The 18,117-nt window shown below is 44.4% G+C and overlaps 2 protein-coding genes across 7 annotated transcripts in view; one reads left to right on the top strand and one right to left on the bottom strand.

Annotated features, from left to right (window-relative positions):
* The window catches only part of LOC115086868 (formin-like protein 20), a 63,038-nt gene extending 58,681 nt beyond the window's left edge, over window positions 1-4,357 (bottom strand). For 5 of the 6 annotated variants that reach the window (XR_003855355.1, XR_003855354.1, XM_029593298.1 and 2 more), the window contains exons 1-2: window positions 4,212-4,357; window positions 3,243-3,313 (exon numbers count right to left, since the gene is read on the bottom strand). Coding sequence is in view for 4 of the 6 variants with exons in the window: in XM_029593298.1 (XP_029449158.1) it covers window positions 3,243-3,304 (62 nt within the window). In the remaining 2 variants the exon portion in view is untranslated. Of the gene's footprint in view, window positions 1-3,242; window positions 3,319-4,211 lie in introns of all 6 variants that reach the window. The other variant, XM_029593296.1, reaches the window with a different exon arrangement.
* Window positions 4,358-4,470: 113 nt separating this feature from the next.
* The window catches only part of UTP25 (UTP25 small subunit processor component), a 66,875-nt gene continuing 53,228 nt past the window's right edge, over window positions 4,471-18,117 (top strand). Inside the window, exon 1 of the mRNA XM_029593291.1 lies at window positions 4,471-4,791. Within this exon, the coding sequence (XP_029449151.1) occupies window positions 4,688-4,791 (104 nt within the window). The 5' untranslated portion in view covers window positions 4,471-4,687. The remainder of the gene's footprint in view (window positions 4,792-18,117) is intronic.

Below are 18,117 nucleotides of genomic sequence, written 5' to 3'. Positions count from 1 at the left end.
TACTGAATGAGTACCCTGCTCTTCCTCGGGAACGGGTATAATAGCCCCTAGGGACTGCACCTGTGAAGGGTCTGAAGAACGATTTGACGCTTTGCTGGGGATCCACAGGGCGACACCATAAGGAAATCTTGGAGAGGACAAGCAAATTCTAAAGCGTAACCGAGTTTGATAATGCTTAGAACCCAACGGTCTGACATAATTTTGACCCTTTCCTCGTGAAACAGGGACAGCCATCCTCCTATAGCTGGGACGGAGGAATGGGTCGGCCAGATCTCATTGTGGAGGCTTGACTCCAAAGGAACTTTGGGCCGATCCCTCACGAGCTGGTCGATGGCCTCGAAAGGACTGAGACCAAGGCTGCGACTGCTCTGAAGTCTGATGGTTGGACACACCAGTCGCCCTGTTCTGGCGAAAACGTCGCTGCCCTCTGAATCAAGTACAGGATGGAAAAGAACCGCGAGTTCTCCTGGGCCTGTCCTCCGGCAGCTTATGAACCTTGTTTTCGCCCAAAGATTTTATCAATGTTCCAAATCCTTGCCAAAGAGGAACTTGCCCTTGAAAGGGAGGGATCTGAGCTGGGCCTTAGATGAAACATCCGCTGCCCAATTTCGCAAACACAGGAGATGCCAAGCGGAAACTGCGGAGGCCATGGTTCTGGAGGAAGTACAAAGCAGATCATACAGGGCATCCGCCCCATAAGCCACAGCCGCCTCCAGACGCTCGGCTTGTGCTGCCTCCTGCGGTGGGAGACCTTGAGCACTCAGCAACTGCTGCACCTACCATAGGCCCGCACGGAGCATATAGCTACTGCAGACGGCTGCCCGGATACCGAGAGCCGAGACCTCAAAAATCCTTTTCAGGAGCACCTCCAATTTCCGGACCTGCAGGTCTTTCAGTGCCGCTGCACCAGTGACCGGAATAGTTGTCCGCTTTGTGACTGCGGATACTGCAGCATCCACTTTGGGAACCCTCAGGAGGTCCACAATGTCTTCAGGGAGAGGGTATAACTTTTCCATAGCTCTACCCACTCTGAGACCTGCTTCCAGAGCATCCCACTCCCGGGCCATAAGTTGCTGGAGTAGCTGATGGAGTGGAAAAGTTTTGGTTGGTCCACGCAATCCAGCTAGCACGGGATCCACCACGTCCGGAGCCTGAACCGCCTGGGAGAGAGTTAAAGACCAAGCTCCTCCAGCACATAGGGAATTAAAGGTTCCAGCGCTTCCCTATGAAAGAGCCAGACCACTTTTGGGTCATCGCCATCTAGAGTCGCAGGCTTCTCCGGGTCCTCATCCACATCCACCCCGGAGGGAGTAGCTGGCGCCCCGTTCCGAGGCGCTGCATCTGCGACGGCGCCCAGATGCGAAGGAGATGACTCATTTCTGCGGGCTACTGTTCCTTTGATTCTGTGGACCCTATTTGCACCTGAAGGGTCCTGAGGCCTGGGGACCTTTGCAGGGGGCTAGGCAGGAGGACTCTGAGGAAGAGGGGTCCCCTGCTGGGACATACTAGCCACACATGCTTTGTGCATAAGGAGCACAAAATCAGGTTTAAAAGCAGGCATAGTCGGGGGGGGGGGGGGGGGGGGGGGGGGCACATCGCCTGTGAATTCTGACAAATCGTCCCCAGGGTCCCCCGGACTGAGGGTCTCCGCAGGGGAAAGCGGCGGCGGGAGATCCCCTCCCACAAGTGTCCCGGCCTCAACATCAGCAAAGTTCTTTAAAATGGCCGCCGTTCCCGCGATAATCGGGAACGGATCGGCCGCACACTCACACGCAGCAGGACATTGGCCCACGCCATGGGTCCTGCCTGAAAATGTTGGTGTTTGAGGAGACCTCCCCAACGGGGAGGCAATGTGAGCACCCCCCCGAATGAGAGAGGCGGGAGGCCATCTCTCCACAAGCTGAGCAGCATGTTGCGCAGCATGGCTGCTGCGATCAGCAGCCAGTCTAACAGAAGTCCTACCCCCTCGAGCTGAACACGAAGGAAAATGCCGGAGCCGAAAGAAGAGAGAACAAATAACTCACTAACGGGCCGATACAGTAAAATCGTGGAAGAACGCCTGCTCGCCTGGCGCGGGCACAGGCCACTCTCCTGTGCGCACGATACAGTATTTTCATTTATTTAAATTAGGCCCAGCGGTAAAAAGAGGCGCTAGGGACACTAGCGCGTCCCTAGCACCTCTTTTTTGACGGAAGCGGCGGCTGTCAGCCCGGTTTGACAGCCGACGCTCAATTTTGCCGGCGTCGGTTCTCAAGCCCGCTGACAGCCATGGGTTCGGAAACCGGGCGCCGGCAAAATTGAGCGTCCGGTTTTCGACCCGCCAGCCGCGGGCCCATTTTAAATTTTATTTTTTACTTTTTTAAACTTTCGGGTCCTCCTACTTAATATTGCCATGATATTAAGTCGGAGGGTGCACAGAAAGGCAGTTTTTACTGCTTTTCTGTGCACTTTTCTGTGCACTTTCCCAGTGCCCGGAGAAATTAGCGCCTACCTTTGGGTAGGCGCTAATTTCTGAAAGTAAAATGTGCGGCTTGGCTGCACATTTTGCTTTCTGAATCGCGCGGGAATACCTAATAGGGCCATCAACATGCATTTGCATGTTGCGGGTGCTATTAGGTTTGGACGTGCTATTACCCCTTACTGAATAAGGGGTAAAGCTAGCGCGTCCAAATGCTGGCTAACCGTCGGAGCGCACTGTACTGTATCGGCCTGCAAGTCGGCTGGTGACAGCAGCCGCTAAATGAAAACTTTTTTTTTTTAAAAGAAACATTACCAGCTGTGTCTGGCTGCTTAAAAAAGGTATGGGGGTGGCGGAGGGACCGGCACCACCCCAAGCACCTTAGCAAAAAAAATGGAGCACAAAGGACTTCCCAGCCCAGCTCACGCATCACCTACTACCTGTGGGGATGGTTCCACTGGAACCTAATGACCCCCTGGGAGGAAGCTGCCTCTTCTGTCCAAGCCAAATTTAATCTCAGACTGTTCTCCTCTTAATATTCTTTTTTTTTTTTTAGACTTCCAAATGGGTCAGGACCGTAGGTTTTGCACTACCTTCATCTGCTGGAGACAGAGAAACATTGAAGAGACGCAGGCTGCACTTGCCCTTAAGAGGGAGCACTCTTGAAGTTTTTCTCTGTCTCCATCTGCTGGATGGGAGGCAAAACCCAGCTGTCCTGGACTGATCCGGGTACATACAGGGAATTATCCATTTATTAGCTAATATTTAAAAAGCAGTAACTTACCTGCTTTTAACATCTGGCATTTCTGCAGACTCGGCATCCACATCGCCTCGATCCATTGGCATTCCTTTGTCCTATTCGGTCATAAATATAAAATGAATGCTGAGGATCAAGCATTATAGAATGCATGATTCAGACATAAAGGCCTAGTACACAGAACAGAGTGGACCACCAGGGCTGTGGAACAACCAATGTTTTGCTTCACTGGGCATCAGCAACTTGGGGGGAGGGGGCAGGAAAAGCCACGGGTTTGTTTGCCTACCCACCTACTGCCCCCAGCCTAGCATAAAAATACATGCAGGAACATAAGGTGGATTTTACTAAATATTCTGCTACAGCAAACGTTAATATAGGAATGACTTCTAGTCATTTGATTAAATCTAACAAGTTACTGAATAAATTGGAATGGCTTCAATACTTCACAATTCATTAGACCATAAAAAAATATCAAAACTAATGTGGTACAACTTTAAATCGGACAGTTCGAAGAGTCCCCAATATCAAATAACCCTCTTCGTAACAAATTTGGAAAGGTGCAGGCTCAGATGGGAAGATGGCCCGACAGTTTCTCACACAAAGAGCCATGAACACACCCGTGCCACCTGGGACTATATCACCAAAGCATCCACACAGTTGATAACGGAGGAAACACTAGAACGTTGCCAACCAACTGATCTTCTAACAGGTGAAAAAAAAAATATATATATAAACCAGATAATTTTTAGAACACAAATTACTACCGTTACTTCCTACAAAAGACGGATTTATTCTACGACCAGCCTTCCACCCCTCTGCAAACAGTAAAGAAAAGAGGTTGAACTGCTGCTTTACATGAAGAATCTGAACCGGGAAAATTGGCGAATTCAGCTTCCTTTCATCACAAGTCACATTCTCCTCGCCCCACCAACCTCCAGCCACCCCCAAATCTCCTAGCTAGAAGGAGGGGGAAAAAAAGCCTGCCTTTCCACTCACTCTTTCCTATTGATTTCTAAGACAAGAATGCTTCCGCCACCACGATAGGGTGAACCACGGTTAGACTTAGGACATAAACCCTTTACTCCTTAGAACATGGGATGCAGCTCCAATGAGAGAAGAGCGGGGAAAAGAACACGCATGCGTAATGCGCAAACGCAGATGGAGAACGCGCGGTGTCTCCTGGTAGGGGTTTTTGGGGGTCGCACAAGCCCGAGCAAGCCTAGGGCCTGTAATGATGACGTCAGAAGGGCCGGCGTTGTTCATGAAGGGATCTCTGAACAGAAGTTTATGCACCCCAGGTATCCTGGTCTAAAGGAAATGCCTTCTGTGAACCGGGACTTGGGGCAGCGTTTTGCCTTCCTCTGATTTCCATAGAGACATAGCGCGCCTCTTGCGACAATTGTAATTTGCGGAAGCCGTAAAGTAACACATGTAGGATACACGTGGGTGTATTATTTATTTGCAAAGGAAAGATGGGGAAAAGGAAGCAGAAAAATAAACAAATAATAAACTGCTTAACGAAGAAACAGAAGAAGCACCTGAAGGATTTTGGAGAGCAGCACCCTTTCTATGACAAGTATGTAGTAAGGCTATTGCTTTGAAAATGATCCTTTGTAGAAGTTTCTGCCCATAGACTTTTCTGTAGTTTTGTACTCTGTTTTATATTTTTAGGAGACCGAGCCCTTACAATACAGTTGGGAGAAACGTTCTATTCCATTTATAGCTTTGAGTTCTTAGATGTGCCTAGATGAAGTCCTTTTATCGTTTTCCTCCATTTTATATCTAAGCTGGGAAAGAAAAGGGAAACTGATAAATGGAGCTGGAAATTGCCTTTTACGGTTTGAAGTGCCTCATGTAGGCTGGTAGTTTTTTGTTTTTTTTTTGCTTCCCTTTAATATATTATAAAAATGTTGATCCATTACATCTGTTGGAAACAGAATTACAATGTTAAAATTAGTATTATAAAAATTGAAGCAAAAAAAAAAGGCTTTTGTCCAGAAGGTACAGATATTTATTGAATGTCATTGCCTCCAGTAATAATGCCTCTGTATCGCCTAATGGTTGGACCACACCTTAAATACTGTGTGCAGTTCTGGTTGCCGCATCTCAAAAAGATATAGTTGCACTGGAGAAAGTATAGAGAAGGGTGACCAAAATGATAAAGGGCATGGAATGGCTCCCCTATGAGGAAAGGCTAAATAAGTTAGGGCTGTTCAGCTTGGAGAAGAGATGGCTGGGGGGTGGGGGTATGATGAGAGGCCTACAAAATCATGAAAGGACTTGAACAGGTAAATGTTAAACAGTTATTTACTCTTTCATACAAAACAAAGACTAGAGGAAACGCCAATTGGGGTCATGTCTATGCCATCTGCCTGACTGCATGCTTCTCTCTCGCTCCCTAGGAGCCCGCTGGGTTCCTATCTTTTAACTGCTATCAGATAGCCACAAACGCCAACATTTAAGTTGTAAGGGAGAGTTGAGCAGTGTTACCAACAAATAGAGCTTGTTCGGAGGTGATGGCTGGAAGCTCTAAATGCACTGGCCCAGAGAAACCTGTCAGGGAGACGAAAAGATGGCAGTGGAAGGCCCATGTTCGGAGGCCCTCTCTCAAGGCCTCAACGAGGCAGTCATAAAAGATCTTACCTGGGCTGTTTCAGCTGCTGTCGCAGATCGGTTGCAATGTATTCAATCCTACGAAGATGAGATCCACGATAAAGTAGAGGCCTATGCATCTGCCATGACCTGGGTGCAAAACACCTTAGCTGTGCATGAGGAGCGTATGGCAGTCCTGGAATCTAGTGCAACTGAGCTTGGGAGACGTCGCAGAACCCTCAAGGAAAAACTTGAGGATTTGGAGAACTGAAGCCACAGGAATAACCTGCAGATTGTGCGGGTCCCCGAGTTGGTGCAGCTCTGTAAAAAATGGTTTCCGGAGCAACTTCAGCTAAGTATGGCAGGCCGATTTTGGTTTGAAACAGCATACCAGCTTGGTGCTTGGGGGCCGGATCAGTCACGGCCTTGCCAGATCATTGTTCGCTACTTGAACTACACTGACAAAGCCAGGATTTTTACAAGCCTATCGCAATAAAAAAGAACTCACATTCCAAGATGCCCTACTGCTGCTTTTTGTAGATTTCTCTAGTAAAATATAAATGGCGCCCAGGGAGCGCATACCGTACTGCACACAGCTGTATCAACATGGGATCAAGTTCTCCCTCCAATACCCAGTAACGCTGCAGATTTTCCTCCAGGGCAAGACTAAAATGTTTTCATGGGCTCGAGTGGCAAAGGAGTTTATAGATCAGCTTCCAGAATGATGGCGTTCTTGGACTTTGTTTCTTTCATTTGTTTTTCTCAGCGGTGTGGTTGGCCTATAATTTGACCATGTGGAACAGCGGACCTTGATCTGACTGTTTTGCTTATGCTATTCGCTGACTCAGTTTCCTCTGACTTCTATGAGAATGTTCCGGGAACTCTTTTTGAATCATCTTCCATGGAGTTTGGTCAGTTGGACTGTGGTGCTTTATTTCTACATGTGATTCTGCCTCTCTGATTGTCCTCTATATCAGGGTTATTCCTGCCTATGAGCTTTTGGGCCCTGCTCAATTATTCCTCCACATTCTTTGATGGGTATGGCGCCTTTGATATGGTACTTGTTGGCACCTGTGACTCTGTTTGAGGTTCATTGATTTTTTTTTTTTTGCTTGGTGAAAGACTGGGCTGCTCAATTGGGAACCCTGCCAGCTCCAGGAGACCTTGGTTGGATAGGGTGCCACTTGCTGGTAAAGGAGGAAGAGTCCACTTATTTATTGGTGCCTCGGTGTTGCCCCTCCTGATAAGAGGGGTTGAGAGTCAGGGTTGATTATCTTGATGGGGGGGGGGGGGTTGTTTAGTGTGTGGATGGTTTGTGTATGTGTGTGTGAATGGTTTAGTGTGATTGTCGGCCCACTTGAGTTCCACATTCTTTGTGTTGCTGGGTTTATTCAACTCTTTGGTGGGTGGAGAGTGGATCTATGCTGGGGAATCCCTCCTCCTATGGCAGATTTGTATAATGCTTTGGATATATGCTAATCCTAATTTTGTTTTCTCCACTATTAATATCGATGGAGTACTTTCTCTGATTAAATGAAAAAAAGCTTTTAACTGACTTGCAGAAACGTGAGATACATGTAGTTTTTATTCAGGGACCCATTTGGATGATGGGGAACATCAAAAACTACAGTGGGAATGGGTTGCTCATTGTTTCTTCTCATCTTTCACCTCCCAACAGAGAGGGGTGTCCATTTTAATCAGTAAAAAGATTAGCTTTACAAAGGACAAATGTTCTGATTCCAGTGGCCGTTTTGTCATTGTAGTGGGAGAACTACAAGGAGTAAAGGTGGCCCTTCTCAACTTATACGTCCCTAATGTTTATTCCCATAGCTTCTTTTCTACTCTCCTGCCCAAGGTGGCTGTGTGGTGATTTTGGGAGGTGATTTCAATGTGGTCAATAACCCTTTGGATTGTAAACCTCCCAAGAAAACCCAAGCTGACCTGGGGGGTGGGTTTCCTTTCCCAAGAGTTGCAATTAATTGATGCCTGGCGTACTGTTCACTTAGATGATTGGGAATTTACTTTTTATTCTCATGTGCATAATGTATACTCTAGACTGAATTATATTCTAATATCTGAATTTCTTTATAATAAGTTGGAAGCTAGTGAGATTCATGACATCCCTTTTTTTGATCATGCCATGTGCTTGTTATGCTTGACCTGGTTCCTGTGTCTTTGGGTCAGTTTCGGTGGTCTATGCCACCTTATTTGAATACTGACCAGCATTTTGCTGTTTATCTCCAAGATAAGTGGAAGGACTATGTCAGATTCAGTCTGACACCTGTTCTTTTTTGGAGGGTGTCATGTGGGGACATATTTTAGCTTATCAAGCTCACTTTAGGCGAGATAGGAATACCACCATTTTGGAACTTACAAAAAAGATCATGTCGTTACACTGTACTCATATGCGGGATCTCGACCGGGATACCAAGGAGCATCTGGAGGTGGCTCGCGGAGAACTAAATACTCTTAGACCTTAAAGCGCAACAGAATATCTTATACCTCAAGTACAAACTCTGCCAATGGGGAAAGATATCTGGTAAATTACTGGCCTGGTTGGTGAACTCTGCTGGCCTACAGAAAGGGCTCATCATTCATATTGGGGAAAATTCGATGACTCTCACTACTACTTCTCTGATATCTAAAGCCTTTGTCTCATATTACAAGTCATTGTATACAGCTGGGCCTGTTAATGAGCAGGCCTATCATTCTTTTTTTCAGGGCTTGGAATTACCGGAGCTGAGCATGTGTGTGCAAGAATTATTGGACATGTCCATTCATGAGGAGGAAATACACAGGGCTATCAGGCAACTGAAGCTTTTAAAAGCATCGGGGCCTGATGGGCTTGGGCTGGAATTTTATAAAGCACTAGGCGATCACACCATTTTCCCTTTAAAGAATGTTTCATGTTGCTCAGGAGTGGGGGTAATTTGATAGGGGACATAATCTTGCTACTGTGATTTTTGTCTAAGCTGGGGAAGGACCCCATTCTAACCCTGTCATAGGCCCAACTCTCTCCTTAACCAAGATATCAAATTGCTAGCAGTGGTTTTGGCCCAGCAGGTGAACTTGGTGGTATTGGAGGTAGTTACTCCGGACCAAACGGGTTTTTTTAAAGGGAGGCTTTCCAATTCAAATCTCTTAAAAACTTTGCTGGTAGCATTCTCCCCTACACCCAGTAATCATGATGGCCTTCTCCTCGGCCTCAATGCTGAAAAAGTGTTTGATCATGTGGAATGGCCGTACTTACTCCGGGTGCTGGAGTGCTATAAATTTGGGGACTCTATTCTGTCTTGGATTAAATTGCTATATAGATTAACTCAGGTGCAATTGTTGATGAATGAGACCCTCTCAGAGGTTTTCTTTTTAGGTAGGGGTACTAGGCAGGGATGTCCCTTCGCTCCCTTGTTATTTGTCCTTGCTCTGGAACCCTTGGTGGCTAAGCTTCGGGCCCTCCACTCTTTTCAAGGTATTCGGATCAAGAGGAAGTCTGTCAAATTAAGCCTTTTTGCAGATGGTATGCTGCTCTATGTGGGAAACCCTGTTGAGAGCTTAGGGGATATTATTAATGTTATCAGTCATTTTGGGTCTTTTTCGGGCTTCCAGATTAATTATGGAAAATCAGTGCTTTTTCATTATCTGCCAGTCTGCAAAATCATTGAGATGGGCCTTTTCCGTTCACTTGAGCTGGGACTCATTTTCGATATTTGGGTAACCAGGTAACACGATCAGTTGAGGAACTTTATGACCTTAATATTGATTCTGTCCTGCATAATATTAAGGCCCTATTGCTGAGCTGGAAGGCCCTCCCCCTTTCTGTTTTGGGTAGAAGTGCCTTTTGTTAACATGATTGTTTTTCCCAAGTTTCTCTACCCATTGTAAATGCTCCCACTGTGGCTTACAGCCTCGACATTTTGGGCCTACCGCTCTATGATGGGATCTTTTATTTAGCACAGACAGGTGAGGGTGGGCTTTGATGTATTGCAGCTCAAGCACACACTGGGTGGGGTTGCTCTCCCAGATGTATGCATTACCCTGGGGGAGGTGGGGGGCAGAAGATTTCTTGCTATGGCCATCCTCCTCACAAATCTATTTTGCTGAGTTGGAAATCCAAGAAAATACCTTCATTCCCTCAGTGGAAAGGTCTGATACAGCAGACTGCACAGTTGGAAATACTTCGGAAGTGGGACTTGGCAACTCAGAAATCTTCTCTTCTCCTAAAAGGTTATTTCACTCTGGGATAAGCTGCTTCTCATTCGTTGAAGCTTTTATCTAGGCCCGGGAACGTGGGACGTTCTGCTTGCTTTACGCAGGTTACCATAATGTGGGCTGCTTTCAGTGATTTTGTGTGTCTCTGTGGATTATGAGTGTGTATGTTTGTGGGTATGCATGGTTTTATGTCTGTAGGGTTGCTACTATTTTGTATTTAGGGTAAAATTTTAAAGGAGGGTCATTATGCTTGCATTGTGAGCAAATACGGTTGTTGTGGCTGTTTTTGCAGTTTACTGTTCTGCATTAAATGACTCAATAAAGACTAATTAAAAAAAAAAGACTAGGGGGCATTGCCATGAAGTTAGCAAGTGGGTTGCTTGACCTGAAGCAACATGGATTCACCAGGGGAAGGTCCTGCCAGACAAATCTGATTTGATTTTTTTGATTGGGTGACTAGAGAGTTGGATCAAGGAAGAACACTCGATGTGATTTACTTGGATTTTAGTAAAGCTTTTGATATGGTCCCGCATAGGAGACTCATGAACAAAATGAGAAGCTTGGGAGTGGGTGCCAAGATAGTAGCATGGATTACAAACTGGTTGACTGACAAGAGATAGTGTGTAATGATATATGGAACCTACTCTGAAGAGAGAACCGTGTTAAGTGGAATGCCACAGGGATTGGTTTTGGCACCGATTCTGTTCAATATCTTTGTGAGCAACCTGGCAAAAATGATAGAAGGTAAAATTTGTCTATTTGCAGATTATACTAAGATCTGCAACAGAGTGGACACATCTGAACATAAGAAGTGCCATACTGGGTCAGAGCAAGGATCTATCAAGCCCAGTATCCTGTTTCTAACAGTGGCCAATCCAAGTCACAAATACCTGGCAAGTACACAAACATTTAGATAGATCACAAGCTACTATTGCTTATTAATTACTGTAATAGCAGTTGATAGATTTAACCTCTAGGAACTTATCCAAACCTTTTTTTTTTTAACCCAGTAACACTAATTTCTGAAACCACATCACCTGGCAGTGAATTCTAGAGCTTAACTATGCGCTGAGTAAAAATAATTTTCTTAGATTTCTTTTAAATGAGCTACTTGCTAACATCAAGGAGTGCCCCCTGGTCTTTCTGTTATCTAAGAGAGTAAATAACCGATTTGCATTAACTTGTTGGTCCTGAAGGAGTAGAGAGGATAAAAGTTGATTTAAGAGAACTTGGAGTGGTCAAAGATTTGGCAGCTGGGATTCAGTGCAAAGAAGTGCAGAGTCATGTACCTGGATTGCAGTAATCCAAAGGAGCTTTATGTGATGGGGGAGAAAATCTAATGTGCACAGACTGGGAGAGTGACCTTGGTGTGATAGCGTCTGATGATCTGAAGATGGTGAAGCAATGTGACAAGATGATAGCTAAAGCCAGAAGAATGCTGGGCTACATAGAGAAGAATAACCAGTAAGAAACAAGAGGTGATAATGCCCTTGTACAGGTTCTTGATGAGGCCTTACCTGGAGTACCGTATTCAATACTGGTACCCGTATCTCAAAAAGGATAAAGACAGGATAGAGGTGGTCCAAAGAAGAGTGACCAAAATGGTGAGGGGTCAGCATTGGAAGACTTATGAGGAGAGGCTGAAGGATCTGAATATGTGTACCCTGGAAGAAAGGAGGTGCAGGGGAGATAAGATACAGACCTTCAGATATCTGAAAGGTTTTGATGATGCACAATCATCAAACCTTTACTGCTGGAAAGCAATCAGTAGAACTAGGGGTCATGAAATGAAACTCCAGGAAAGACAACTCAGAACCAGTGTCAGGAAAAATTTCTTCACGGAAAGGGTGGTGGATGCTTGGACTGCCCTTCCAGAAGAGGTGGTGAAGACGAAAACAGTCAAAGAATTCAAAGGGGCATGGGATAAACACTGTGGCGATCCCCAAAGGCTAGAGGTTGGAAATAAAGAAGAGTGCGGGTAAGAGGGGTAACTTGCTGGTGTGGCAGTTGCTACCCTTCACAATTAAACCTTGTTACTGTTAATGCAACTCCATCGTTGCTCTCTGCTTCAACAGCAGTGAGAAAAGGAGAATTGGATTCAGACAGCAACCAACAAGGGCCCTGACTTTTACGGTTTGAGGAACAAATAAATGTGGGGGTAACTAACTGATGCAGCGCTTGCGACCCTTAATCGTTAAGCCTGATCATTTTGAAGCAACTCCAAGATTGATCTGCTTTCATGGCAACGGTTAAGGGAAATTGGACTCAAATGGCATCTGCGGGCCCTGACTTTTACGGTCTGGTAAACTGATAAGCATGGGGGTAACCTGCACAGTGCAGCAGATACTGGCATAAGCTTGCTGGGCAGACTGGGTGGATCATTTTGGTCCATTTCTGCCATCATTTCTATGTTTCTATAAGAAACTTCCTTTTTTACTTAATGCACAATTAAGCTCTGGAATTCGTTGTCAGAGGATGTGATTAAGGCAGCTAGTGTAGCTGGGTTTAAAAAAAAGGTTTGGGTAAGTTCTTGGAGAAGTCCATAAACTGCTATTAATCAATAGGGAATAGGCACTGCTTGATGCTAGCATTCGTAGCATGGGATCTATTTAATGTTTGGGTACGTGCCAGGTACTTGTGACTTGACTGGACACTGTTGGAGACAGGATACTGGGCTTGATGGGACCCTTGGTCCGACGCAGTCTGGTATAACTTATGTTCTTATGTAGGAGGAAATGGTGTTGTAATCTCATTATTGGTCAGCATTTATCTTACAATATCACTTGGGTATATACCTTTTTTTTTTAATGGCTGATTATCATTTAAGGCACAACTGTAAACTCTATCATGTGAGACCTGATCTTTTATTTCATTATAAGTGCATGCCTTTCCCAAAGCCCATCTTTACCTCTAACATTACACACTTTTAAATAAACCTTTTACAAGTGGTAAAGATTTGAGTAATGTAAGTAATTATACATTTTAAAAATGTGGCTATTCTATTTTCAATTCATGGACTTTGAGCTTTAATTAGTTTAAGCTGTGTTCACTTTTTGTGACAGGATGAAAAGCTGAGATGCTAATGGCCTTCCTTCATCGCAGTTCCCCCCCCCTGGCTGCGGTCCCCACCATCAGTAGCTAGTCAGTGTTAAAGTATCACGCGAGATTCCCTCTTATCCTGAAAATTGAACTTGTATGTAGGGCCTCAGACTTGTTGATCTAAGATGGTTTTACCCCATTGCATGCAGGGATTTGTTCTTATTTCCCTATTATTTTCTCTCAAAGAAAATAAGACTACAAGTGTTTTGGATCAGCCCTGTCCTGAATTTCTGAAGCCGGTTGCCAACCCTACTTATACTTTCTCTTCACAACAGCCCAACCTCTTGAACTTTTAAGTCCGTCATGCACTGGTGGAATCTAGCCGGCTAACTAAGGCGTTATCCAACCGGATCCTGTGGAGTGAAAATATCACCAGGCATTAAGCGTGGCCAGTGCATGGAGAAAACATGGAGAAGAGGGATTTAGCCTCACAAAAAGTGGGCAGCCCTGGATGCATTCCTGGGGGTTGTGAGAGGACTTAGCTAGCTAACCTGCACACACAAATGGCATCCCTAAATCTAGTTTCCTTTGTTTTAGGAGACTAGATTTGAGCTTAATTTCAACTGCAACTTACCCAGCCAGGTAGTGGCTAAAGTTGAGCCTAAGGACCTGATTTACCAAGCTTTTTTTTTCCCGCCATAGATATAGAATGATTAAAAAAAAAAAAAATCAAACTGAACTGCTCCTGGAGGAAGTGACATTTATTGTAGCAGATGGCTGACTGAGTTTGGTGCTCCCATGTTATCCGTTTACATTCTCGTTTTAAATTAAGACTAATCAGAGCAACATCAACCCACCAAACGTGTATCAGCCGTACTTTCGCATGATGTCTGTGAGAAGGAGGACAATTGTCCTCCGACAGTGTTCTTTCTCAAATGCGGCGGCAGAGATGTCTGAGCTGGAAAAAGATGGAATCTGAGTCGGAAGGCACTTCAGGGCCACAAAGTGACCAACTGATAAGCCAAATCCCTGGGGCACTTACTAAAGAGGATTTCCAGCTGTGGGCCTAGTGTGGCGCCAGGAAATGGTGAATATTAAAAAAGATATTTTGGACACTGTTTCTGACCTGAGGAGGGCAGAGGTGTACCAAATGTATTTGGCACCTGGGGTGGATTCTTCCTTTGGCACCCCCCCACCAAATATATAATTTTCAGATTTCCTAAACATCGATAAAATATTTCAAAACAGCAGACACATCAAATAACACCCAATAATTAAAATAAGGATTTAAAAAAATCTCCCGCTCTCCGCATCTGTCAGCCTAAGATTGTTGTAGTCTGGGGGCACAACATGCGCACACACAATATGCCCCCTGTATCACATACACACACATACATGTTTGGTGAGAGATGGAGGGAGCTTGTGTGTGTCTGTCTCTCACAACACAAAACATGCTTCTTCTATCTCTCACCCACACACAGGCTTCCTCTCTGTCTCTCACACACATACATATGCAGACAAAAACTGAACTGGAAACCACAACAAGCCAGATTCTGTATGCAGTGCAATAATGGAAAAGCAGAACACACTATTCCTCCAATACAATCATGAAATATAAATCTATCAGAATAGTAAAACCATACTAAATTATATATATCAAAATAGATGATGAATAGAATTACCACACAATGATAAAATATTTCAAAATAACACACATCACATCTAATAATTAAAACAAGGAAAAAAATATCTCTCGCTCTCCATACCTGGGAACTTTAGATTTCTAGTCATCCTGAGATTGTTGTGAATTGGAGGAAAAAGCAAAAACTTTAACCCCTCTCTCACACACACACGCACACACACATATTTACAGGTACACATGCATAGGCATGCTCTCACAGAAACCCACACAGGCACACTGTCATATACACACCCACGCACAGACACCCTCTCTTACACTCACTCTCAAGAGGCTAATCTCTCGCTCTCACACATTTGAGACCTCTTCTTCGGCGGCTGGCTGCAGAGCAGGGCCTCTTCTTCTGGCGCCAGTTTCGGGGAAAGGCTGGCGGCACTTCAGGGTCTCGCTTTTGCTGGCGGGGAGTAGGAACCCAGCCAACACATTACTTTTTGTGCATCGCCGCGAGACCGCGGCAATGGCACCCCTCCCCGTGTTAGCACCCGAGGCGGACAGCTCCCCCCGCCCCTCTGGAGGAGGGAAGTAACTGATTTGGGAGGCCGAATGGAGGAGAATGAAGCATGACTGAAAGTGCATGATGTGGCTTCGACAGCATATAAATCTGATATAGCTCGTCTTGGAAAAAGTTATGTGGAGGATCTTTAAAATAGATCCCATAGCGGGAATCTCCGCTTTTGTGGAGGACCAGAGGGACCAGCATACGGAGACTGCACACAGATAGTGACCTAGTATTTGCACTCAAATCCTGGATCAAGATGAGGAGGTAGGAGAGCTCCCACCGATTTGATTTGGTTGAGCACATCGTTCTCTGGGCCAACCAAGAGGTAATTTCTCCTGTGACATCCATAGTGTGCTCTCCTAAATTCTCTATCAAGGAGAAGATCCTACAGAAAGCCAGATGAGTGGGGCACATCATGTTGAGAGATCATAGGACACAGATCTTTCAGGAGCTCTCTCCTCCCGCTATAAAGGAGAGGTGGGAATTTAAAGATGTTCTCAATATTTTACGCAAGCAGTACATAACATATGGCTAGCTATTTCCCTTTGGTTTGTCTTCGGGTGAGCACACGGGAGAAGGCCAATGTGGCTGTGTCTGAGATGGGTCTACAGCCTTAGAAAACCATTGGCAGTAAAGGAAGCCCACCACTGCATCACAAGGAGGGGCTGGCGAAGTGGCAGCGAATCGTGAAAGGAGGCAATGCGGGGAGGGGGGGGGGGTGGGTTCTTCCACCTCCAAAGAAACTTTAACCTGAGGATCATGAGGGGTGTTCTGTATTTATAGTTATTTGACCTATATGGGTTTAGTACATGAGTCCTGGTTGTTTTTCAAGTATTCAGGTGATTTACTTTTGTCTTATGCTAGTTTTTATATATTCATTTTACTGGTTATGTAGAGGATTAATTTATTATTATATTGTCCAGAATAGATCAGGAAGCTTTTTGGGTGGCACTTGCTCTGGTGGGGTGATATCATTTCCATTGTGGGAGTATTACCTTACAAAGGTACGGATGACTCATCTTTGGCTCTGTTGGGATATCTTTTGTGATTTGTTATGGTTAATACTTTAAAATGGCGGGGGTTAAAGATTTTATCTCTGAATGTTAAGGGTTTAAATTATCCCCAAAAGAGAAAATTATTCTTTAAAGAAGCAACAGGTCAAGAGGCAGATATTTTGTTTTGCCAAGAAACTCATCTCCATAAAAGATATGAGAGATTATTGGTATCAAATATGATTCCACAGCAATATCTTGCATCCTCAACAACCAAAATAAAATATGGCGGACTGGGCATACCTTTGTCTAAAAATCTGGCGGCTGATGTTAGGTATGTGATTGGCGATACAGAGGGCCGATATTTTAATAGTTAAAGTTGTCATGCATGGGAATATGTTCAATTTGGTTAATATATATGCACCCAGTATTGCACAAGGGTTTTTTTTTTTTTTTTTTTAAATCTCTATCTAAGGTGTTATCTGTCTGCGTGGAAGCCCACTTGGTTATTGGGGGTGATTTTAATCTCATGCTCTATCCTTCTCTAGATAATTCTGGTGGCTCACATTTGAAACCAAACATCACAGATTGTGTTTAAAAAGTTTAATCACAGATTGGGATTTAATAGATATGTAGAGACTGAAACATCCAAGTTCTTGGATTATTCTTTCTTTTCTAGACCACACTCTACATATTCTAGGATGGATTATTTTTTAGTAGACAAATCTTTATTTTCTCATATAACTGATGCTGTATATGCCAGATAACTTGGTCTGATCGTGCTCCAGTGTGGGTCACTCTGGGCTTTCTTGACAAACAGAGATGGGTCTGGAGGCTGAATGATAGGCTTAATGATCAGGGGTTTATAGGCTAATTTCAGGAAGATATTCAAGAATACTTACAATTTAATGATAATGAGGAAGTGCCCTGGGTTACTTTGTGGGATTGTTTGAAAACATTACTTAGGGGAAAGAACATTTCACATGCTGCTTTTGTTAAATGTGAGAGAGTAGAATTGCTTACACATTCTCAGGCAGATAGCTCAGAGATAAGGCATAAAAGTGTTCCAGATCCAAGTGTACTGGAGAGGCTCATTTCTCTTAAATCAGATCTGAATATGTTTAATCTGGGCACCATATCCCATCAAATAAACTTGGTGAAACAAGAGTATTATGAATTTAGCAACAAAGCTAGCAGGGTTTTGGCCAGGTGGTTGAAAGAGAGAATGACAACATCATGTTTTAAAGATTAAGGATAGACAAGGGAAGGTACTTATGAACATAAAATTGGGTAAATCAATCGCTAATTTATGAGGAACTTTATGCAAATGATAATACTATTACTGAGGAGCAGATTGTGGAGTATTTGCACTCCTTTTCCCAATGCTGACGGAAGAAGACCAGGAATCTTTGAATAAGGAAATCAGAGTTCGAAGTTGAACAAGTAATAAAAGAACTTTAAAGGGGAGAAGGCATCTGGATTAGATGGGTTCACTGCTAAATTTTATAAATCTTTGTGGCCAGCTATCGTGAAATCATTGGATGATATGTTTTAGTTCCTTATTAGGGGAAGGGCATTTATTCCCAGATTCTAATTGTGCAGGAATAACAGTTCTTGCCAAATCGGGATGAGATGTTACATTATGTGGCTCCTACCATCCTATCTTGTTGTTAAATATTGATTTAAAGATTCTGGCAAAAGTTCGGGCGATATGTCTGGAGAGAGTGGCGCCTTTTTTGAAACACTCAGATCAAACCGGTTTTGTACCTGGGAGGTTGGCCTCCGATAATGTGAGAAAAGTATTAAATCTGATATGGTGGGCCAAACACACTCTCAGTCCATTGGTCCTCTTGGCGGTAGATGCTAGGAGGC

This window comes from Rhinatrema bivittatum, chromosome 3 (assembly GCF_901001135.1).
Source record: "Rhinatrema bivittatum chromosome 3, aRhiBiv1.1, whole genome shotgun sequence".
NCBI classification, from domain to species: Eukaryota; Metazoa; Chordata; class Amphibia; order Gymnophiona; family Rhinatrematidae; genus Rhinatrema; species Rhinatrema bivittatum.
Note: the sequence above shows the minus strand (reverse complement) of the source record. Positions and strands in the feature narration are given on the sequence as shown.